At 39.2% G+C, this 20,960-nt stretch overlaps 2 protein-coding genes across 2 annotated transcripts; both read right to left on the reverse strand.

Moving 5' to 3' along the window:
- Nucleotides 1-246: 246 nt before the first annotated feature.
- LOC101737356 (lipase member H) lies at nucleotides 247-6,856 on the reverse strand. Its single transcript, XM_038017391.2, has 5 exons — nucleotides 6,349-6,856; nucleotides 5,030-5,398; nucleotides 3,450-3,692; nucleotides 2,317-2,439; nucleotides 247-455 (listed from the first exon to the last, which is right to left on the reverse strand). Exons 1-5 carry the CDS (start codon nucleotides 6,467-6,469, stop codon nucleotides 295-297), a joined length of 1,017 nt encoding a protein of 338 aa, XP_037873319.2. The 5' UTR covers nucleotides 6,470-6,856; the 3' UTR covers nucleotides 247-294.
- Nucleotides 6,857-9,795: 2,939 nt separating this feature from the next.
- Nucleotides 9,796-18,710, reverse strand: LOC134200547 (uncharacterized). Its single transcript, XM_062673606.1, has 2 exons — nucleotides 17,883-18,710; nucleotides 9,796-12,256 (listed from the first exon to the last, which is right to left on the reverse strand). Exons 1-2 carry the CDS (start codon nucleotides 17,909-17,911, stop codon nucleotides 10,363-10,365), a joined length of 1,923 nt encoding a protein of 640 aa, XP_062529590.1. The 5' UTR covers nucleotides 17,912-18,710; the 3' UTR covers nucleotides 9,796-10,362.
- Between the last annotated feature and the right edge of the window lie 2,250 nt (nucleotides 18,711-20,960).

A 20,960-nucleotide genomic window follows, 5' to 3' on the forward strand; every position in this document is an offset into this window, starting at 1 on the left:
CACACTGGCAGCAGCCGACAACAACTGACCGACAATCGATCCCTGGATTACAGCAGGAATTACAGCAGTAATCCAGGGATCGAATGATAGTCGGTATGCTTTTTGAAGCTAAAAGCTCCAGAAGCTAAAAAATCTGTAAAGTTTAGTTATTTAAAAAAGTCAATCCCCGTTATGCCATTTGCACAGATCAATGTGCTGAAGTTTACGTAGAGCCACGCAATAGCCTAATTAATAAATAAAAACAAATTATCAGAACGTATTTAATTGTTATTTAATGTAAATTAAAATAAAACTTCATCCGCTACCAGTTGGTCCTAGCCCGAACGGTGATGATGCGGCAGTTGTGAAGAAATACAGCCCGGGATCACCGGCCTTAGATTCCAGTCCCATATACGATACCGAATTCTTAGAACAGAAACCTCCTTTGAACGATGTCCAATTCTCGCATTTCCTTGCTGTCAAAAGAAAAATAATTTTCGATTTAAACTAACCATAAAATATCAGTCGGAAAATACACTTTCTGAGAAGCACGTGGTACAGGTAAGACTTGTATGTGTGTGCATTCGTGTAATGCGGTGATTAATTTTATATTTTTCTATCATCAAAACGTTTTGTGCGTCTAAATCAAAAGCAGCAGTTTTATATATGTTCGGAAATGAGATTAAAATGTTTTAATCTAGTTTGTTATTGTCGAAAATAATAAGGACATAATGGTTCGTGACGTCAAATCCGTCAACGTGCAAGGGAGACGACGTGATATTGCCGCTCACTCTTGCTTGTACAAAGACATGTTGAAAAGTTGCAACGCGTCACCATTTCTATATTCGATGTTGCATTTTAAAATTGTTGTTAGGGCTTTGCATACACAATATATAAATACAAAAACATCGGACATATTCCTCCTGTATGTATATATATATCCTTATAAAAAAATCAATAATCGAATTATTAATAGATAAATCGCATAGCAATTGTGCATGAAATATGTTGGGGACTTTCTTGGAAGTAACATAAGCCATATAAAAATTGAATTATTCTTGTTGACTTTTATCGAGTAGTCTAGTCTATTAAGTCTAGTGTAGTCTATTAAGACTCGACTAGGCCAGTCCACTTCTACTATAAGTATATAGCTATATATTCACTATAGCTATAATTAGCTAATATCGATATTAACATCGCAACCCTATTCTGTCGAGCACCCCCATTTCGCGCTCATAAATGAATAACATAAAAAATGTAACATTACAATGAACCATCATTATCTAGTACAACACCGCACTTCCTTGTTGTTAAAATTTAACGATTTTTCCTGGTTATCAGCTAAGTAACTTACATAATCCGTTTTTTTTCTTCGATATAAATAGCATTTAAAGGATATTATGGCCGTATTTTTAAATTAGTTTATTCCCGTGGATAGTTATACTTACTCGTGTGCGTATAATGGTTTGAATGGTTATCTAAGCTTATCATCAAAATACCGTGAATGATGCCATATAGACCGTGCCATATGACCATGCCATATCGTCATGATAATCGCCTTATCGTTACCGCCGCTGCCTACTCCCCGAATCCTGATCATGCAAGAGCCAGTCACCGTCGACGTCCTAGACACGTCCTTACGGATCCATCAGATCCAATAACCTTTGCATTAGACGCCTTCAGCTCTAATAGTAGGAGCAGGCTTAGGGACCCCAGTAACCGTACTCGTCGAACTCGACAAAGAGGTCGATGTGCAACCTAACCCATGCATCAGCCCGCTGAGTTTCTCGCCGGATCTTCTCAGCGGGTCGCGATTCCAATTCGGTAGTAGATTCATTCGCGAAGCAATTGCTCTTGAGTTGTTAGGTCTTCTTCGGAGGCGCTCGAGCAGTTGTTAGCAAATCCCACCACTCCTGGCTGAGCCTTTGCTCGCCCACCTGTCTTGGTGAAACTGGAAAGACCTTCGGGCTGCTAGTAATCTTTCAATCATAAAAAAAACCATGCCATATGAGCTTAAAGCCCCGATTGCGTTCTTTAACGGATTTTAACCAGACCTCAAGCTCAAGATCTCAAGAAACCGTAACATTCTAAAGTCAAGTTCGTAAAGTTCTATCCCTATCAGAGTAATACCGAAAAAAAAAAACTTTATTGCATTATCCACAATACAAAACAAATCTTGCAATGCAAGTTCCCAATAACAACATTCGTAGTTATAGCGCAGAGGATGATGTGCAAGATACCTTTGCTTTACATTAAAAAAGCGCAATCCTACATTCAATTATTAGGTTCAGTAAAGTTACACAGGTGGTAAGCTGAATATTATTAAACCAATACTACCTGGAAAATGTTTTGCTGAATTCACAGACTCCGCAAGGAACTCCCAAGCTCTGCTGTGATCGCAGGTTGACAGAATACAGCCGGGCTGAGTCATGCCCCCATTTGGGTAAAAGTCCTTATCACCTAAAAATTATACAAAAGAGAAGTCGTCGTGGCCTAAAGGATAAGACGTCCGGTGCATTCGTATTGAGCGATGCACCGGTGTTCGAATCCCAGGCGGGTACCAATTTTTCTAATGAAATACGTACTCAACAAATGTTCACGATTGACTTCCACGGTGAAGGAATAGCATCGTGTAATAAAAATGAAACCCGCAAATTTTAATTTGTGTAATGACTGGTGGTAGGACCTCTTGTGAATCCGCGCGGGTAGGTACTACCGCCCCGCCTATTTCTGCGGTGAAGCAGAAATGCGTTTCGGTTTGAATTTTTATTAGGCCTTAGAATTTTTATTTTAATATTTAATTTGTTTTTTATTAGGCCACCACCCAGCCAAGTCCAATCAAGTATCGGTTTTACTATTGTTATCTTGTATATGTAGCTCTACCATTAATAGACTTTTAAAGTATTATATTTTTTAATTTGCCCACCTATATTAGTAGCTTCGAGGGCTATGTTAAATTCATCGCACGTATAGGCAAGCTCACAGGGCTGAACATGGCGAATTAGCTAATACTAGCCCTAGCAATGGTAGCGCTTCGCTGAATCTACCACTGGATCGGAATCGCGGCCCACCGAGAAAATCCGGGGAGAAACTCAGTGAACTGTGTCTGTGGGTTAATTTTCACGACGAATCCTGTGGATCTTTTTTTTATTTTATTTTTTATTGCTTAGATGGGTGGACGAGCTCACAGCCCACCTGGTGTTAAGTGGTTACTGGAGCCCATAGACATCTACAACGTAAATGCGCCACCCACCTTAAGATATAAGTTCCAAGGTCTCAGTATAGTTACAACGGCTACCCCACCCTTCAAACCGAAACTCATTACTGCTTCACGGCAGAAATAGGCAGGGCGGGGGTAATTACAATCACTGCAGGCAGTAATCACAAGAGATCCTACCACCAGTAAAAATAGCTCCAATGAATGCTTTAAAATTACAGTCTAAGAACAAATCGTCTTTAAAAAAATTTACCTACAGGCTCTTTCAGTCCCAGTAGGCCAGCGTTAGTGTGGATGACATCGACGTACACCGCATCCTGGCGACTGATCCTGCCGGACGGGTCTACGTTACCGAAGCACGGCCCGGCAGGGTCCAGAGCCGTGATCCGACCGACAAGCCGCCCAGTTTGCTGCTGAACTTTTTTTCCGGCAATCCCGGCAATGTGCGACCCAAGGCTATGACCGATCAGGTATATTTTCATTGGATCCACACCATCTGTTGTCGGGAATTGTACTAATTATAAACATTACCTTTTTTGGCCATTTAGGTAGAGGAGCGTATTTGCCACTTAATGGTGAATGGTTACCGTCGCCCATGGACGTCAGCAATGCCAGGGCAGAGCAAAGTCGATGCCTACCATTAAGTACTCTCCACAGGCCTCGTTTGAAGAAGGACATGTCATAGTACTCGGGAACCGCCGTAGAGAGGAGCTCATGCCAATACCAGATGGTTCGTGGCAAAAAAGATCTTTGGAAACGCTCTATGAATAAACGCAGTGGTTCTAGGTAGTATGGATGAACTCTACTCTGATGGCATTGTTGTAGTCTAGTTTGGAACTCCAATCTCAGCGTGAATCTGAATTAGCACATAAATATAATTGGTATTGCGATCTATGGCGATTGGATATTTTTCTCGCTTCGTATGTGTTGTGTCTTGGGATCGTTGAAATTAAAATTTGGAAAATTTAAATTATACTGCAAAAATTAGAGGCTTCGCTGTGCTCCCCGCATTGCCGATCTCCATCAACGACGGTAACTAATTACCATCACGTGAAACATGCGCTCGTCTATTACCGTAGCAATTAAAAAATGTACACATAATTGTGCTTGCGTGAATGAACGCAAATAATAAATTATATTTTCTGTTATTTCAAATACTAGAGTTTCTAAGCTGCGTCTGACTAAGACTGTTATTTATATTAAAAGAAACTTTGTAGTTTAATCCCCTCCTTTTTATTATTAATGAAAGGTTAAACACTTTTCCTTGACCACTCCGGCGAAGTTGCAGGTACCAGCTAGTCTATAAGTGTTAGTGACGATTTAATCACGCCAATTAAGATTTTTTTACATAAATTAAGAAGTTACCAAATCTCAGAGAATTCAACAACGTAAAAGCCGCCATCTTGAGACGTGTTCTAAGTCATCTATAGTAATATTATAAAGAGGAAAGATTTGTTTGTTTGTTTGTTTGTTTCGAATAGGCTCCGAAACTACTAGACCGATTTGAAAAATTCTTTTTCCATTAGAAGCCGACATTGTCCCTGATGAACATAGGCTACTTTTTTTAAATTTTTTTTTATTTTATTTTGTTGGTTTCATGTGTGTTTTAATGTTTCCGAAGCGAAGCGAGGGCGGGTCACTAGTAGTTCTATAAAAGGGCTGGTTCCCTCTTCAAATCGAAATTCATTACTAATTCCCGGTCGAAATAGGCCGTGAGTATAGACATGTTGTAACCTATCCGTATGGGCTGATAAGACACTCTAACAACAGCGAAAATTAAGTATATCTATCCATTTGAGCATTTCATTCTAAATATGTAGTATATGTACTTACCCTTAATTATTTCACTCAAAAATAACCCTAATTGCTCTCCCATAAACCTTGTATAAGTTGATGATCTGAAATACTCCAAATTGATAATTTTCCTTCCATCCAAAGCAAGGATTTTCAAACCCGCGACTTTGAGTAATTCCGGTGCTACGCCTCCGACCATCCATCCATCAGAGCTTTCCCTAAAGCCGTGTACTAATACGATAATTTGTTTGTCGCTGCCCAAAGACCTCTTCAGTCTCGAAGTGGCTGTAAGATTATACTTAATATTTCCGTTCTTCGTAATCAAATCGATTGATAGTTCTTCTACTGTGGCGTTTTTCTCCAACATTTGCTGATAAGTTAAGCCAAAGAAGCTTTTTAAAGTTTCGCCTGAAAAATAGCAGCCGTTGTTTTTTTAATGCTCAATACGGAGTCAAGATCACAGCTTACCCAGTATTATGATTGTAATATGGTTACCGAAGCGCATAGACGCGGCGACCTGAATTTTGAAATCCATCTTAAAATAGATGACATGAGATCAAAATATTGTATAAAGGTTGCCCCATTCTTCGAATTGAAGTCCAAATTCGAGGTATAAATAGGAAAGGTTAAAAGGAAACCTTAACACGTTGATTGCGAGACTATGGGAGGGATTTTTAGAAAATGCGTACATATAAGGTCTTTACGAGGCGAGATTGGACTTGTTTATGGTACCTACAGGTCTCAACCTGATAGGCCTCAAAAATATTTTCGAATATACCCATACTTTTAAAAATGTGGACTTGTCGCCTTACGCACCAAGCGAAAAGTTTTAACAGCGTCATCAGGGAATAGTTGCGTCTGAGGCTTTTAAGTCGCATAACGCAGTCAAACCTTAACATCGTAAATAAAACCCTTATAAAAATCGCTTTGTTTTGCTAACGGTATTGGCTGACGTCACAGTGTGAACCACCGTCCTCATTGGATGTAACGTTGAGGTCTTATAACTCTCAACTCATGAAAGAATCGAAACGAAATCTATTCAAGAATTAAGATCATTTCAAGGCTGAACTAAATAGGACGACGCCGCATCAGTCCTGAATTCTCTACGCACAATTTCGAATAGAGTAGACTATGAATGAACCAAATGAATGAAATGAAAACAATTGCAAAAGTACAGTGGGCGGTCTTATCCTCAATCTTGTTCAGACAACTATCACTGGGACAAAAAAGATCTAAGCCAAATAAATCAACCGTGGTATACTTACCGATTGTACATAAATATTAAATCAATATTTTTCAATCGGTACATACATGATTTGACACAAAAAGACTTATAATATTACGTCATTACAACTCACATCTGTTCGATCCAGCCGCTATAAGTGGGTGTAGAATTGGCAAGGCCGTATCGAAGATGTCACTTATGCTCAACTTAGCTCTGTCGTGCGGTAAGCCTGCAGCGTACAGTCCGACAAGCATGAAGATCCTCGCGAGATAAATAAACTCGAATCTATAAGCTGATTGATGTTAACAGTGTCAAATTACAAATTATTGTCCAAACGAAATATCCTATTTTTGGGTCAATTTTCGTAATCAGAATTGCAGATGGCTTTCAACAGTAGGCAGCGGTTTGGCTCTGCCCCTGGTACTGCTGAAGTCCATGGGTGACGATAACCACTCACCATCAGGTGGGCCGTATACTCGTCTGCCTACATGGGGAATAAAAAAAGTGCTTAATATAGAATTGCAACTTAATCTTCGTATCTTTGGATGGCGGTGTCATCACACCCCGTAACCTCTTAAAATCTTCAAAGTGGACCCTAAGTTCGCGCGAACATCTAATGTAGTCAATTATTTTATCCCTGCGGAGAGTTTAGTTAGCGATGGTAGTCACGTACATGCTTGGAACACATTCTACCACTTACGAATCAAAAAGTTTGTATTTTGAAGAAATAATTTGGTTTTTTTTTTTTAGATTTATTTTAATTTGGAAATAAATAGCTTTAGGGAATGCGTAGGAAATTCTGCTGTTACACACACTTGATGTACTGGTCAAAAGGCATTGTACCATATTTCTTCTGTGTCCAAAGAAACGATGCAAATAATATTGAGAATTCCACCGTATGTCTTCAAAGTAGGTGGCGATGTTTATGTTTATCTATTATCTAGGCTTCAGCTTACATATTCGTTCCAAGAAATACGACAAGAAACAAAAATAGTAACAAATTACCACTAACTCAATAATCCCGTAAAATATTCTGGTATCCGTATGCGCATTGTAATATTACAATACTAATGGAGAAAAAAATACATAAACAACTCACTGCTGATCATTTCAGTTGTGTTCGGAACATCAACCGCTCTGTTTCAGAATATAATTTCGTACAAACACCATTGAGTGTGACCACAATAATCACGAACCTCGTACAGTTTTATCAATGAATACCAAATTCAATAGGATGATACAAAATGAATTTATTTAGGCAATTCTATATTTTAAAAAAATTGGTTATTAAGTAGACCGATGTTCTTTTTTTTTACGAAAGTTGAATACATTTTTTTTGTCGATAAGAGTGACCCAGCTCATTTGTGTTAACTTGTTGTGTATTATAACTGAATATCCGACATCAAGCCATGAGGTTGAAGTCTAAATTGAATTCTATTAAGGTTGTCGCGCCCTTGAAACCGAAATTTATAACTTTGTCGCCGTAGAAATATGCAAGATGACGGTACATAACCATGTAGTTCTCACGGCTTGCCTGATGCTAAACGTTTATCGGTCATGTCATTATATGCTCATAGATATCACGCTCTAAACACGTCATTACGGATCCTCCCAATCCATTAACGGTGCTTTTAGGTACCTCAAGCACCGGTAATCATCCTCGTCGAACCTATCGCTTGCGACGAAGGGCTCGACGAGTAAATTAACCCATAGACACATCCCACTGAGTTTCTCGCCGGATCTTCTCAGTGGGTCGCGTTTGCGATCGAGTGGTAGATTCTGCGAAACACTGCTCTTGCTAGGGTCAGTGTTAGCAACACTCTCGGCTTGAGCCCCGTGAGCTCACCTACTAGCTCGGTGAATCTAGAATAACCCTTTGAAGTTACTAGAATAGGTAGTAAAAAAAAGATATCATAACACTGGATGGAATACGACTAGAAATGGAAATATTTTAACAGTATTCACAGTTTTAGTGTACTAACTATGCAACATGTCCATATGATGACAATCTATTCGCCTGAAGGATCACCTTTTGTTCCGCTGTACACATAATATGTTTTACGATTAATGTAACAATGACAAATAACATTTGATTGCGTACATTTTGAATGACTATTAATTTTCTATATTTTTATTATTATTAACTAAGCTTTTGATAACGAAATCTAGTTTCACAATAACAGCTGTCGGTAAATTGAAGATGATATACGATATTTTTCGAATTATAATATTATACAATCTGAGTTTCGGTAGGGTCTTTGTAGTATGAGTGTTAAATGGTGAAGGTATCTCTAACATGAAGTGGTGTCTTTTAGATCAAAAACTTCGACACTTTGGTTGTGGCCCGGGGGAGGGACTTGCGTCGCCTCAGGGAGCTCACCTCGTGATCGGAGGCGTTCGCGTCGAGATCGAGGCGACCCGGTTGCGGTACCTCGTTCTCGTACTAGTCGGTCCTTGGAGCTTCCGTGCTCACCTTGAAAGATTAGATCCCCGACTAATCGACCGTCGTGGCTACGATGCTCGGCAGCAACGAGTCTGGCAGGCGATGCTCGACTTCTGCGAGTCCATCATCTCGCAGAAGGAGACAGCGGAACGAGAGAGGGAGAGCTCTTCTTCCCTCTCGGCGCCGTGTCGCCGCCGCCGAGCGGAGGGTCGGAGGGGGGCGTTTGTCCAGCTCCAGCCCCTGTGAGGAGGCAGTCTCCTCCCGGTGATGGTCACGGGGTGACCTAAGGATGCTGAGACTACGCAGCACGCTACCTTCACTCTAGCGCGTTGGCACCAGAAGGACGGGACAATACGTCGGTGGCTGCGACCTGCGAAGCGGTCTGCGTTGTCGTCGTCGCTGTCGTCGCCGAACATACTGTGGAAGGGCAAACCGGGCGGCGGTGTATCGCGTTCCAACCCGGCAGGCTGGTTCTGGCCCAACGGGGTATCACTGCGTGTCTGGTTGTAGCGTTGACCGCGGGAACCTCCCTACTCTGCCCGGGTTCTGACCCCGGACGGAGATCGGACGTCGGGTGTAAGAGTGCAGGGGAGTCGTTTAGTGCGGTAGGGTCCTAAAATTCCTTGGGCTCGCGGTCTACTCCCAACATCTGCAGTATGTCAAGTCCCACATACCTCGCGCTCCTCCACCACGATTCAGTCAGTCATCAAAGACCGGGTAAGCCGCCTTGACGGTCTCCCCACGTGGAGCTGGCCAACCGCCTCGACCACGACCCGAGAATGGGCCTTCCGCGCCCGCAGCTGAATTTTAGAGACACGCACCACGCCCAGAGCACGACCTCGCTGCACCACCGATACTCGGCAGCGAGCGACTCCGCCTCCAGCTCCCATGGTGGCGTCCCCGCCAACACACACGCCGCCTCGTAGGAGACGGTGCGATATCCATGGATGACCTTGATGGCAACGGCACGCTGTGGCCGGCACAGGAACTGAGCCATAACGGCCCGGATGCGCGGCTCAGCCTATATACAGGCGCGCCGTACAGGATGGAGCCCGCCGTCCTTATCAATCGGGGGACCAGCCCCACAAAGTGAGTTCGAAAAGCCCATCGGCTGTCCAACAAGAGGGCGAGGTACTGTTACGGGGTGGGTCCAGGAGCTCTTTTTAAAAAAGGACACGGTGACTGGCACGGAGTTTATTTTATTAAAGAAGTAGTACAAAGGATATATGTTTCCGCTACTCAAGCCAAATCTGTTCTGCCCCGTTTAAGCAATATATTGTCTTTATATAGAGACAATGCATTCAAGAATGCCTTAGTCGGCATTATTATTTATATTACGTTATTACTGAGGGGCATATGTAACATCCCCCTCCTTAAGATTCATCGTCACCGATGAATGGTCACGGACGTTGACGTTGAGATAAACTAGAGCGGTAAGTATAGAATTTGGCTTTTGTTTTGGATAACAAAATAGGAAAACTAAAACATACGATACAGGGTAAAACAAGTAAGTACTTAAAATGAAATAGTAACTATATCTTAAAGAAATAAACTTTAAGTACAATATCAAAAACACTTAAGTAACTATTAAGTAAAATACGAAAACAGGATATAGTAAGTAAATCTATAATTAATAAAGGTCTTAATTAAAATTATTAATTAAACTTATACAATTTATTTAAAAGAATATAATTTATTATAACATTACTCGACGACGACATTATTAGACGAATTTGACAACATAAGATTTCTCCTAAAAGGCCTAGGACATGAATAATCTTTTTCACTATTTATTTGCACAGTTTGTGTAACATTACTATGATCGTTTTTACGATCTTTGTTGCATTGATTAAAGATTTGTATACAACAATGAGAATTATGTTTACTTGAACAAAACCATCTACGAAATCTAAATATAAGGTACAAGGAAAACAGAACAGTAAGAGAATAACTTATAGACATATAATGAACAGCATATTTTTGAAAGTGCGAAGGACTTTCCAAATGATTTAATTCTTTTTCTAGAGTATCTAGATGAATACTGGCGTGTAACAATGAGTCTAAATTATTAAGGTTATTTAATTTTAACAAGGGAAGTCTAGCTAAAGTTTTATTTAGTTTTGTACGTTCGCAACAATCATCTTCCAAAATGTTGAAGTTAGCTACTTGAGTTGTTACATTAGAAATAAATGTTTCACTAGACGAAAATTGTAAAGTTTTGAAGAAAGCTTTACAGTCTTTAAACAGGGACATTATTCCTGTTCCTAACAAAACATAATCATAGTTGAGACTATTACTAGAACAAGTTACATGTAATTTTCCAGGCTCAGATTGAACAAATATCCACCTATTTTTATTAAGTTTAAAGAAGGAATCTACGTGACCCCTTAAGAGTTTTACCGAACATGAACTTGGAACCTTATTGACAACTTCGGTTAAGATAACTGTCTCACACGTTGGGTTCGCAAGCGTCGAATACACATTACCTAATTCACAAATATAACACTTTTCACTCACGAATTTGCACTTGTCTAAGTCTTCTAACAGTGAGTAAAGCATACGATCTGTTGTTAATGCCATGTATGGCTTGTTTGGTGCTATAAGTGCATAAGTGTCTGGTTTTGTTAAGTCATAAGGAACTGGCATAGGAACAATATGGTAAAGATTATAGACTTGAGGTAACACGAGGGGTATCTTGATTATAGTGATAATACGATTATTATGATAGTAGCATACTAGTTTAGAAATATCGATAACTTCGTGAATGTTCTGTAAAGATATTGATATAGGAAGTTCGCAATGCTTAGGTAAGTCATTTATATGTTTCTCCAACTCGACATATAATTGATATGGGCTGAGTACAGTCGGGTGCAAAATATTCATTTTACTAAATAAAATAGCGTTGTTTATGTCTTCGATATCGAAAGACAATGCAATGATTATACTTTCTAAGGACTGGAATAAAGAATTAAATTTTGTTTTTATTTGTAATTTATCGTTAGAATTTATAATATATTCGAATGCCGAATTTATGATTTCTAGATTTTTATTTAGACGTTTCTCGTTTTCACTGAATTTTAACATTGAATTATTAAATGTGGAAATTGTAGATTTTATCACATGTATATTATCACGCATAAGATGCGCTAAAGCTTTTTCGTCTGACTGTACTTGGTCGATAGCATCAGAGAACTTGACACCGTCGTTGGAATCTAGAGTGCCAAAGAATGTTTTAAGAACAGAGCCACCAAAGTCGAGTAGCCCACGTTTTGATCTACTTTGTCGACTACTAGTAAGATAGGATACAGATGCAAACTTTTTGATGTTATTATCGTGTTGACTTTGTAATGACGAAATGGCGTTCATGCAATCGAACTGGATTTTGGAGGACTCGAAGTCCTTACAGAAAGAGTTTACTTTTTCAAATAATTGATCTACTTTATCAAGATGAGACTGTATGTTATTAGTATTTAAATAAGTTACAACATTCCAGTTATCATTAGTAAATTTGACGTCAGATAGTCTATCGTAGTATAGACCGGGACTATCTGTTATCTGGGTTATGATTTGATGACTTGTACATAGCACTAAGATGGGCCTGAAAGGGAACAGAAATAGTAATAAGTAAGCATTCGTTTATTATCACCACTAAATCAAATATTGTAAAATAGTAAACATATAAAATAGTAAAAGTTTCAAATAGTTATTCAGTGTAAGATTATTATTATAATTATAATATAATTTTTTTTCTTTTTGAGTAAAAGAATTAAGTATGTTCGAAAATAAAGGGATTATTTAAACGAGTTAGCTTTAATAAGACTATAGTGCGTCGTCATTTGCTAATTTTATTTCATCATAATGGTGACGCACGTGCTTACGGTTCATTAATAAGGTGACCGTGTGGTTGCCGTTTATTTTTATGATTTTGTATGGACCTTTCCATACAGGAGATAAGGCTTTGTTTTGCTTATGATGACAACGGACGTAGACCATGTCACCAATATTATAGGTAATCGGTTTCGAGTGAGAGTCGTAGTATTTTTTTGATCTTTCTTTTGACGACTCTATATTTTGTAAAGCTTTTTGACGGCTGTAATATAACCGGTGATTAAGTGCTCTTATATAATCGCTGTATGTATTAAGGTCGAGAGAGTCTATACTTTTAGGGATGTAGGGTTTAAACCCGAATAACAATTCTAATGGTGAAAAGCCTGTGGTAGAGTGGATATTGGAATTGTACGCTAGCATTGCTGTTCTAAGATATAAGTCCCATGTATGTTGGTTTTCAACTATATACGACCTAAGATATTCTTTCAGAGTCGAATGACTTCTTTCTAGGGCGCCACAAGTCTGCGGGTGATATGGAGAAGCAAAAATGTGTTTTATTCCGAATAAACGCTCTAACTGCTTCATTACTTCGGAAGAGAAGTTAGCACCTTGATCTGTAATAATGATCTTAGGGATACCGATATGGGAGATATACTTTACTAATGAACGAGCTGTTTCTTCGGCGGAGCATGTGACCATGGGATATGCTTGAGAATATTTAGTGAGATCGTCTTGTAACGTAAGAATGAATTTGAATTTGTTATGATGTGTTTCGGGTAATGGCCCCACTAAATCTAGGAATAACTTTTCATTAGCTCTAGTGGCGGTAGACGTGATTATCATTGGGGAGCGATTAACTTGGCGCAGCGGTTTGTTTATTTGGCACGATTTGCAATTTTTGACATAGTTTTCTATGTCTTGTCGCATATTTTTCCACCAATATAGTTCTTTTATTCGTCCTAACATACGAGCGACTCCGGGGTGACCTGCAGTCGTGGAATCATGGTGATCTCTTAATATTTTTTTGATTTCGGAAGGCGTAGGATATTGGATATTGTTATGGTAAATATTTACTTTGATTTGAGTGTCATGAAATAGAAACGCAACGATATTGTAAATTTTTGTAAATGACAATTTCGTGTAAGGGTCTGAGAAATCTGATATAGCACATTCTTTTTCCTCGCTATACCATGTAGTTATCATGTCACGGTAACAACGTAAAACATTAAAAATATCTTTATACGTAAACTCGTCGTAAAAATGAACACGGACAAACAAATGTGTAAATAAATGACTGGCGTTACCGGTAGAATAAAATGAGTACAGTTCTCTCTCCACTTCACGTATGTCAGGCATAGTTGTGGACATTTCTATGATTTCTGAACAATATGGTACAGACTCATCAAGGTCAATTGAGGTAGGGTAGGCTATCAGCTTACATTTAGCTTTAAGTAGAGAGTCGTTAAATTCCTGAATATTTGTGTTAAACGGATCTTTCGATTGTCGGGACACTTTTAGATATTGTTCATAGGTTTCAGGAGTTGACGGTGACGGTTGCGAGGGCAGTGATGGAGAAGGGACTTTTGTAGGAGGTTGAGTAGGGTGGCTAGGCATTTCTTGTCCAAGAGGGTTTTCTGAAGGGACGGAACCTGGGGCGTTGAAGTCTATGGGGGGTGGTAACGGAGACAAGTCATCGAACGTAAGGGGCTCATCTACTCGAGACTGTTCATCAAGGTATGGGGGTGGTTGTAAACCGGTTGGTTCATCGAGAGTATGAACGAGGTTGCGAGATAAGGAATCTGCGTTACAATTTAACTTCCCCTTTTTGTATTCAATCTCGTAGTCGAATTCTTCTAATTTTAACCTCCATCTAACTAACTTAGAACCCGGGTCTTTGCAGTTAAATAGCCACTGCAAAGGTTTATGATCGGTCACGATTTTAAACTTGTGTCCATACAGATAAGGTCTGAAAACTTTTGTGCCGAAAATGATAGCTAAACATTCTTTTTCGGTTGTAGAATAATTTCCTTCTGATTTGTTCAGGGTTCGAGATGCGAAGGCTATTGGGAGATCTTGACCTACTTCGCCTTGAGAAAGAATAGCAGAAACAGCGTAATTGGATGCGTCTGTTGTTAATACGAAGGGTTTAGTAAAATCAGGGTACTGAAGGATAGGAGCCGAGGTTATTTTGTTTTTCAGTTCGTCGAAGGCTTTTTGTTGTTCACAACCCCATTGAAACGTAGCGTCCTTTTTTAGAAGGCTAGTTAAAGCTTTAGTAATATGGGAGAAATTTTCAATGAAGCGACGATAATAACCAACTAAACCTAGAAATGATTTTATATCACGTGGAGACTTCGGAACTGGGAAGTTAGTGACACAGAGAACCTTCTTGGGGTCAGGCATTACTCCTTTATCTGAAATAATATGTCCAAGATACTGTGCTTCTCGACGAAAGAACTCACATTTGTCCGGTTGTAATTTTAGGTTGTGTTCACGGAGCTTATGAAATATGTTTCTGAGGTTTTGACAATGAGACAAGAGATCGTGGTTGAAAGCGACTATATCATCTAAATATGTATAGCAATGAGTGCCTTGAAGGCCGCTTAGTACTATATTCATGAGTCTTTGAAATGTGGAAGGAGCATTTCGAAGACCAAAAGGCATACGCGTGAACTCGTAATGGCCCGAGGGCACACTAAATGCTGTTTTTTCGGTATCTTTCACCTTGACTTGATGAAACGAAGATGCGAGGTCAAGAGTGGTAAAGTATTTACTGTGGCCTAGCTGGTCCAGGATATCCGTGATGTTCGGAATAGGATAGGCATCACCAATTGTTACTTGATTTAACTTCCTATAGTCGATAACAATACGCCACTTAGGTTTACCGGAGGAGTCTTGTTTTTTTGGTACTACCCATATAGGTGCTGACCATGGTGAGATAGAGGGTTGAATGATTTTTTGACGTAGCATATCATTTATTTGTCTATGTACTTCCTCTTTATGACACTCAGGGAAACGGTAACTTTTAACAGCGATCGGTGTGTCAGATGTAGTGCGTATTTCGTGTTCAAGAGTTTTTGTACACGTGAGGCTGTCGCCTTCAAGAAAAAACACGTCTGAGAATTCGGAACAGATACTGCGTAAACATGTTTCTTCCTCCTTATTTAAGTGTTCGCAACGAATGGCATCTTGAACTCGTTTTTCCCGGACTGAGTTAAAACTAATTTGGTAACAGCATGACTCGTGAGTACTGTCGGAAGTATTAGACGGAGGGTCATTTTCTAGAATCAGAGACACGGGTTCGAGGGTGAAAGATAGGTCATGTAACCTTACTTCCGACTCAGAGGTATTCAGGACAGACAAATTAATTTTGTTATTTGGTTTAACACTAACTAGACATTTAGAAAAATACACACTAGGATAGTTTACATGCGTGTTTTTTAAAATTAAACCTTCCTTTAACTCCGGGTTAGTAACAGCGCATTCAATAAACATTTCGCTTCTTGGCGGAACGATATAGTAGGGTTGTGACATATGTAACTTGAAACGCTGCGTAGAGGGGCTAAGTATGCCCAGGTATTTCTCTGAATAATTAATAAATGCACTATTTTTGTCTAAAAAATCTGATCCTATAATACCATCGTAATCCAGGTTAACATCTTTAACTACGTGAAAATAAAAAGGTGATAGATTCGATTGGTTAGTTTTTATTGACAAAAGGAATTTGCCCAGTGATTCACAGTGTGAATTTACGTCATTGATGCCTTTGAATTTTATTTTGTGATTTTCAAGAACTGGTAAACAAGGAATACTGGTACTTTTTATAAGAGATATTGAACTTCCCGTATCAACTAATAACGAAATAGGATTCGTGGTATGGGATGTATGAACAAGTATGTAAGGTAACGGTGTGTTTTTATGCTGAGAAATATCGTACACTGTCGGCAAATATTCTTGAGATATCGCCGATGGCATCGTTTGAGGGGTAAGTTGACTGATTGATTTACGAGTAGTATCTGGCTTAGCGGATACCGGGGTTGACTTATCATGTGACTTTGTAAACGATTTAGTAGAAGGCTTGGTAACCGGATTAGGAGACGAATTATTAGACGAATTAGTAAACGAATTAGTAAACGAATTAGTAAACGAATTAGTAAACGAATTAGTAAACGAATTAGTGAACGAATTAGGAGACGAATTAGTAGACGAATTAGGAGACGAATTAGTAGACGAATTAGTAGACGAATTAGTAAACGAATTAGAAGACGAATTAATTGGCGAATTAGTGAACGAACTAGAAGTAGTTTTGCACGCTTGTGCATACGACCTAATAATTTCTTTGCATTGTTGCGATTTAGTAGAGTTACGTAATTTTGTGCCTGTTTGGTTTGCAGGCAATCGCCGGCACATTTGCGATACCTGACACGTTAGTTTAAATTACTGTCGGTTTTCTCGATTTCGCAACATTTAAAAGGCGAAGATTCCGAGTCAGGTGGAATATGATTAAGCGGGCGATATTTATTATACGAATTATTACGTAAGTTGTTATTGTATTCGCGTTTCTTACATTTCGCAATGTGATGACCTGGGTTTTTACAGTAACTGCAAACGATTTGAGGTGGAATTTTTTGTTTTGTGTCTATTTTTGTTGAATTAAATGAACTAGCTTGTGATGATAATTTTGGCTGTTGATGATGAGTTGAATGAGACTTAGCAACGAAGTTCTGGATTTTTTCCTCTTCAATGGCGATATTAATTGCTTCGTTAAGATTTTTGGGGTTACGACATCGCACCATGTTACCAATACGAGGAGTCAGTCCGAACATAAAAGAGTGTATCGCCAGGTCCTCTGTCATGGCAATACGACCTGATAGGTCTTTTTTTGATGTATTAGAATTATGGATTTCGGTCTGCATCTCGGTTAGGCACGTATCGATTCGTAATGAAAATTCAGACACAGATTCGCCAGCACGTTGTTTACATGATTGCAAATCGAAAAATAGATGACTGTAGTGTTTAGTTTCTCCAAAATTTTGACGAAGAAATTCTCTCAACGATTCGAAGTTATCGAATATTTTATTTGAGCATGCTATTCTGGCTTTTCCTTCTAGCTTTGAAATTATAAATTTCAGTAATAGTCTTTTTTGACTGTCTGATGCAAGATCTAACGCATCCTGGCAGTTAGTCAAGAAGGCCGTAAGGGTCTCCCGACTTCCATTATATGGGTTGATAAAATTACATAGTACTTGAATAGGATATTGTTCGCTCAAGACTATTTCACTTTTAGTAGACATTATTACGAGTATTCGCTTTTGACAGTAACAAAACAGACACTAGCAGAAAGAAAGTCAACTAAAAAAAATGTAGTAGTTATACGAGACGAATGATTCACTCACCGCAAGAATATCAGAGCTGTTAACTTCATCGGAGAACGCACGGATGATGGGATGGCAGCAAGGCGTTTGGCAGGCTTATACTGGAAGTCTTAATGTCGCAAACGGCAGGAACCGGCTTAGCAGGAACGAGTCAGCAGGAACGTTGCAAACGGCTTAGCAGGAACGAGTCAGCAGGAATGTTGCAAACGGCTTAGCAGGAACGAGTCAGCAGGAACGTTGCAAACGGCTTAGCAGGAACGAGTCAGCAGGAACTGGTGCAGTAGGGACGAATCAGCGGCTTGAATTTTCACGGGTACTGGAGCTTCGGGCGAATCTTCGGGCTTGTTTCACAGGAACCAGCAGGACGTCTTATTGGTTTTTGCGTGTTTTTGTCAGGTTGACACCAGCCGATCAATACTGACCGGCACGAGCGGGTATGATGTGGCAGATTTTTGTAAGTTTTTCTTTCTCACGATGTTGAAGATGGCGTTGAAGATATTTTGCAGGTTTTCTTCCTTTACGATATTGATGATGAGAGCAGCGGCAATGAGCGCAACGTAGAATCAAGAGCTCAAGACAATCCGGATAGCCAGTGTAACGTACTGACTATCCCACTTCTGACACCACTGTTACGGGGTGGGTCCAGGAGCTCTTTTTAAAAAAGGACACGGTGACTGGCACGGAGTTTATTTTATTAAAGAAGTAGTACAAAGGATATATGTTTCCGCTACTCAAGCCAAATCTGTTCTGCCCCGTTTAAGCAATATATTGTCTTTATATAGAGACAATGCATTCAAGAATGCCTTAGTCGGCATTATTATTTATATTACGTTATTACTGAGGGGCATATGTAACAGTACCTCAACTGCACCCCGACCCCTATCCAGAAGCCTCCAAAAACAACGGATATGGATTTAGTTTGTTGTTAGTTAATGTATACCTTCACTATTGATTTATTTAGTTAGTTAATTCTGTTTTTTATTGTTTTAACTAGTTAACGAGTTCACGGCCTATCTGTTAGTAAGCGGTCACCATAGACCAGAGGCAGCAACAACGTAAATGCCACCATTCACCTTAAGACATGTTCTTAGTCTCGATTCTGTGGTATTGCTTCACGGCAGAAACAGGCAGGGCGGTGGTCCCTTGATTTATTTCCTTGGATGCTAATTTTTTCTTGTAGTTAAATCAATACACGTGACTGAGAACTATGAAATTTTATTGAACCTTTTGTACCTAATTGTTATTGGTGCACAAACTATTACCTCCCAAAGGGAAATTGACCTTCACCAATACTTTATATTGTACTTTTGATAACATTCGCATAATATTCTGAATTAGAAAAACCATGACAAACAAATCCTTGTAATGACTTAAGATTTTAGGATTGTACTTTTCAAAGTCAGTGTTATTTTAAATATACAAAATTAAATGAACAAAAACCGGCGGAGCTGGTTCTCAAGGATTAAAGTTTTACTATACATTTAATAGTATGTGACGTGATATCTACTTTAATGGCTAACTCAGTGGTGCTCAGCTCTGAATCTTCTCAGCAGGTCGCGATTCCGATTCAGGTAATAAATAGATACATTCGCGAAGCGTATGTCCTTGAACTGTTAGGTTTCATTCGGAGGCGCTCGGGTAGCTGTTAACAAATCCCAACCCTCCTGGCTGAGCATTTGTTTGTGAAACTGACAAGGTCTTCGCCGCAAGCTTTTTGTTTATGATTTAACATTTATTATATTACACTGGCACTTAATTGAAAATATATTTCCGAGAAATCAATTATATCAAAAAAAACATTTATTGTTTTGCGGACCTTTTGGTGCCCCTTTGTGTGTAGCGACCGGGACCATGATAAACCCCCCTCCCCTCCTTCTCTCTCCTCCCTCTCGCTACATCACTGGGAAGAATTATAATACATGAGGTTTAAAAACAAATGTACGATATTGTTATACTTTTTTTTTCCTACCTATGCTGATAGCCTTGAAAGGCTATTTCAGCGTAACCTTAACTAGTAGGTGAGCTCACGGGGCTCAAACCTGACGACGTTGCTAACACGAACCCTAGCACGAGCCGTGCTTCGCAGAATCTACCACCGGATCGAAAACGCGACCCACTGAGAAGATCCGGCGAGAAACTCAGTGTGCTGTGTCTATGGGTTAACACTTATTAAAGAAGATATCATATTTCGTTATACTGTGTATATTATTCTAATAAAACTTTTCTCGGATATAACCAGACTACATGAGCTACATGAAAGAGAGACTATCGTCAAGACTATACAAAGTGATTCCTAATACAATTTGCGAAGTACTGCGTCATCTTTAAATCAATAAAACGATCGTAAAAACTACTTTTTAATAACTCCGATTTGATCTTTCTGAACTCTAGACCCTTGAATCTAAAAGATTAATTAGCGCTTACAAAATTGTCAAGATTACCTTGGATATTTTAAGCCCATATTTGTAGGTACGTGTATTTTTTTTACTGCTTAGATGAGTGGACGAGCTCTCAGCCCACATGATGTTAAGTAGTTACTGCAGCCCATAGACATCTACAAGGTAAATGCGCCACCCACCTTGAGATATGAGTTCCAAGGTCTCAGTATAGTTACAACGGCTGATCCACCCTTCAAACCGAAACGCATTACTGCTTCACGGCAGAAATAGGCCTATCCGTGCGGAGTCACAAGAGGTGAATAAACCAATAAAAATGCCTATTCTATGTGTTGGGAGGAGAAGTATTTACAAATAATTCGTAAAGAGGGGATAATTAAGTCAAAGGAACTTATAGTAAGTAGTAGCTGATCCGATGCGTGTACACTTATCGCCTGATAAATAATCGCGGGAATTTAATTATCCATGTCCTCAAGCCTAACCTATTTTATGCTCGTATTAAATAATTGCTTTTGGTACACTTCAGTGCATACTACAATCATTACCTTTATAAACATACACACATTCGATAAATTCATTGGTGAACAAATGTTTTTTTCTCACGAAATTACATACACTGACTAATGTATGTTTAATGATCGCTAGGTACGGATGTGTGTTGCATAGCAATTTTAGTTGAAAGCTTGTTATTAAATTTGATTGA

Source organism: Bombyx mori, chromosome 18, assembly GCF_030269925.1.
Source record: "Bombyx mori chromosome 18, ASM3026992v2".
NCBI lineage: Eukaryota > Metazoa > Arthropoda > Insecta > Lepidoptera > Bombycidae > Bombyx > Bombyx mori.

What these genes read in the sequence shown, in the direction of transcription:
- LOC101737356 (XM_038017391.2), bottom strand. Translation starts at nt 6,469, where the DNA reads ATGCTTGTCGGACTGTACGCTGCAGGCTTACCGCACGACAGAGCTAAG. An exon ending in TTTGAGTGAAATAATTAAGG is followed by an intron (nt 3,693 to 5,029) that starts GTAAGTACATAT and finishes TCCCGACAACAG; the next exon opens with ATGGTGTGGATCCAATGAAA. An exon ending in TTCAGCAAAACATTTTCCAG is followed by an intron (nt 456 to 2,316) that starts GTAGTATTGGTT and finishes TTCTTTTGACAG; the next exon opens with CAAGGAAATGCGAGAATTGG.
- LOC134200547 (XM_062673606.1), bottom strand. Translation starts at nt 17,911, where the DNA reads ATGAAGTTAACAGCTCTGATATTCTTGCG. An exon ending in ACAGCTCTGATATTCTTGCG is followed by an intron (nt 12,257 to 17,882) that starts GTGAGTGAATCA and finishes GTTCCCTTTCAG; the next exon opens with GCCCATCTTAGTGCTATGTA.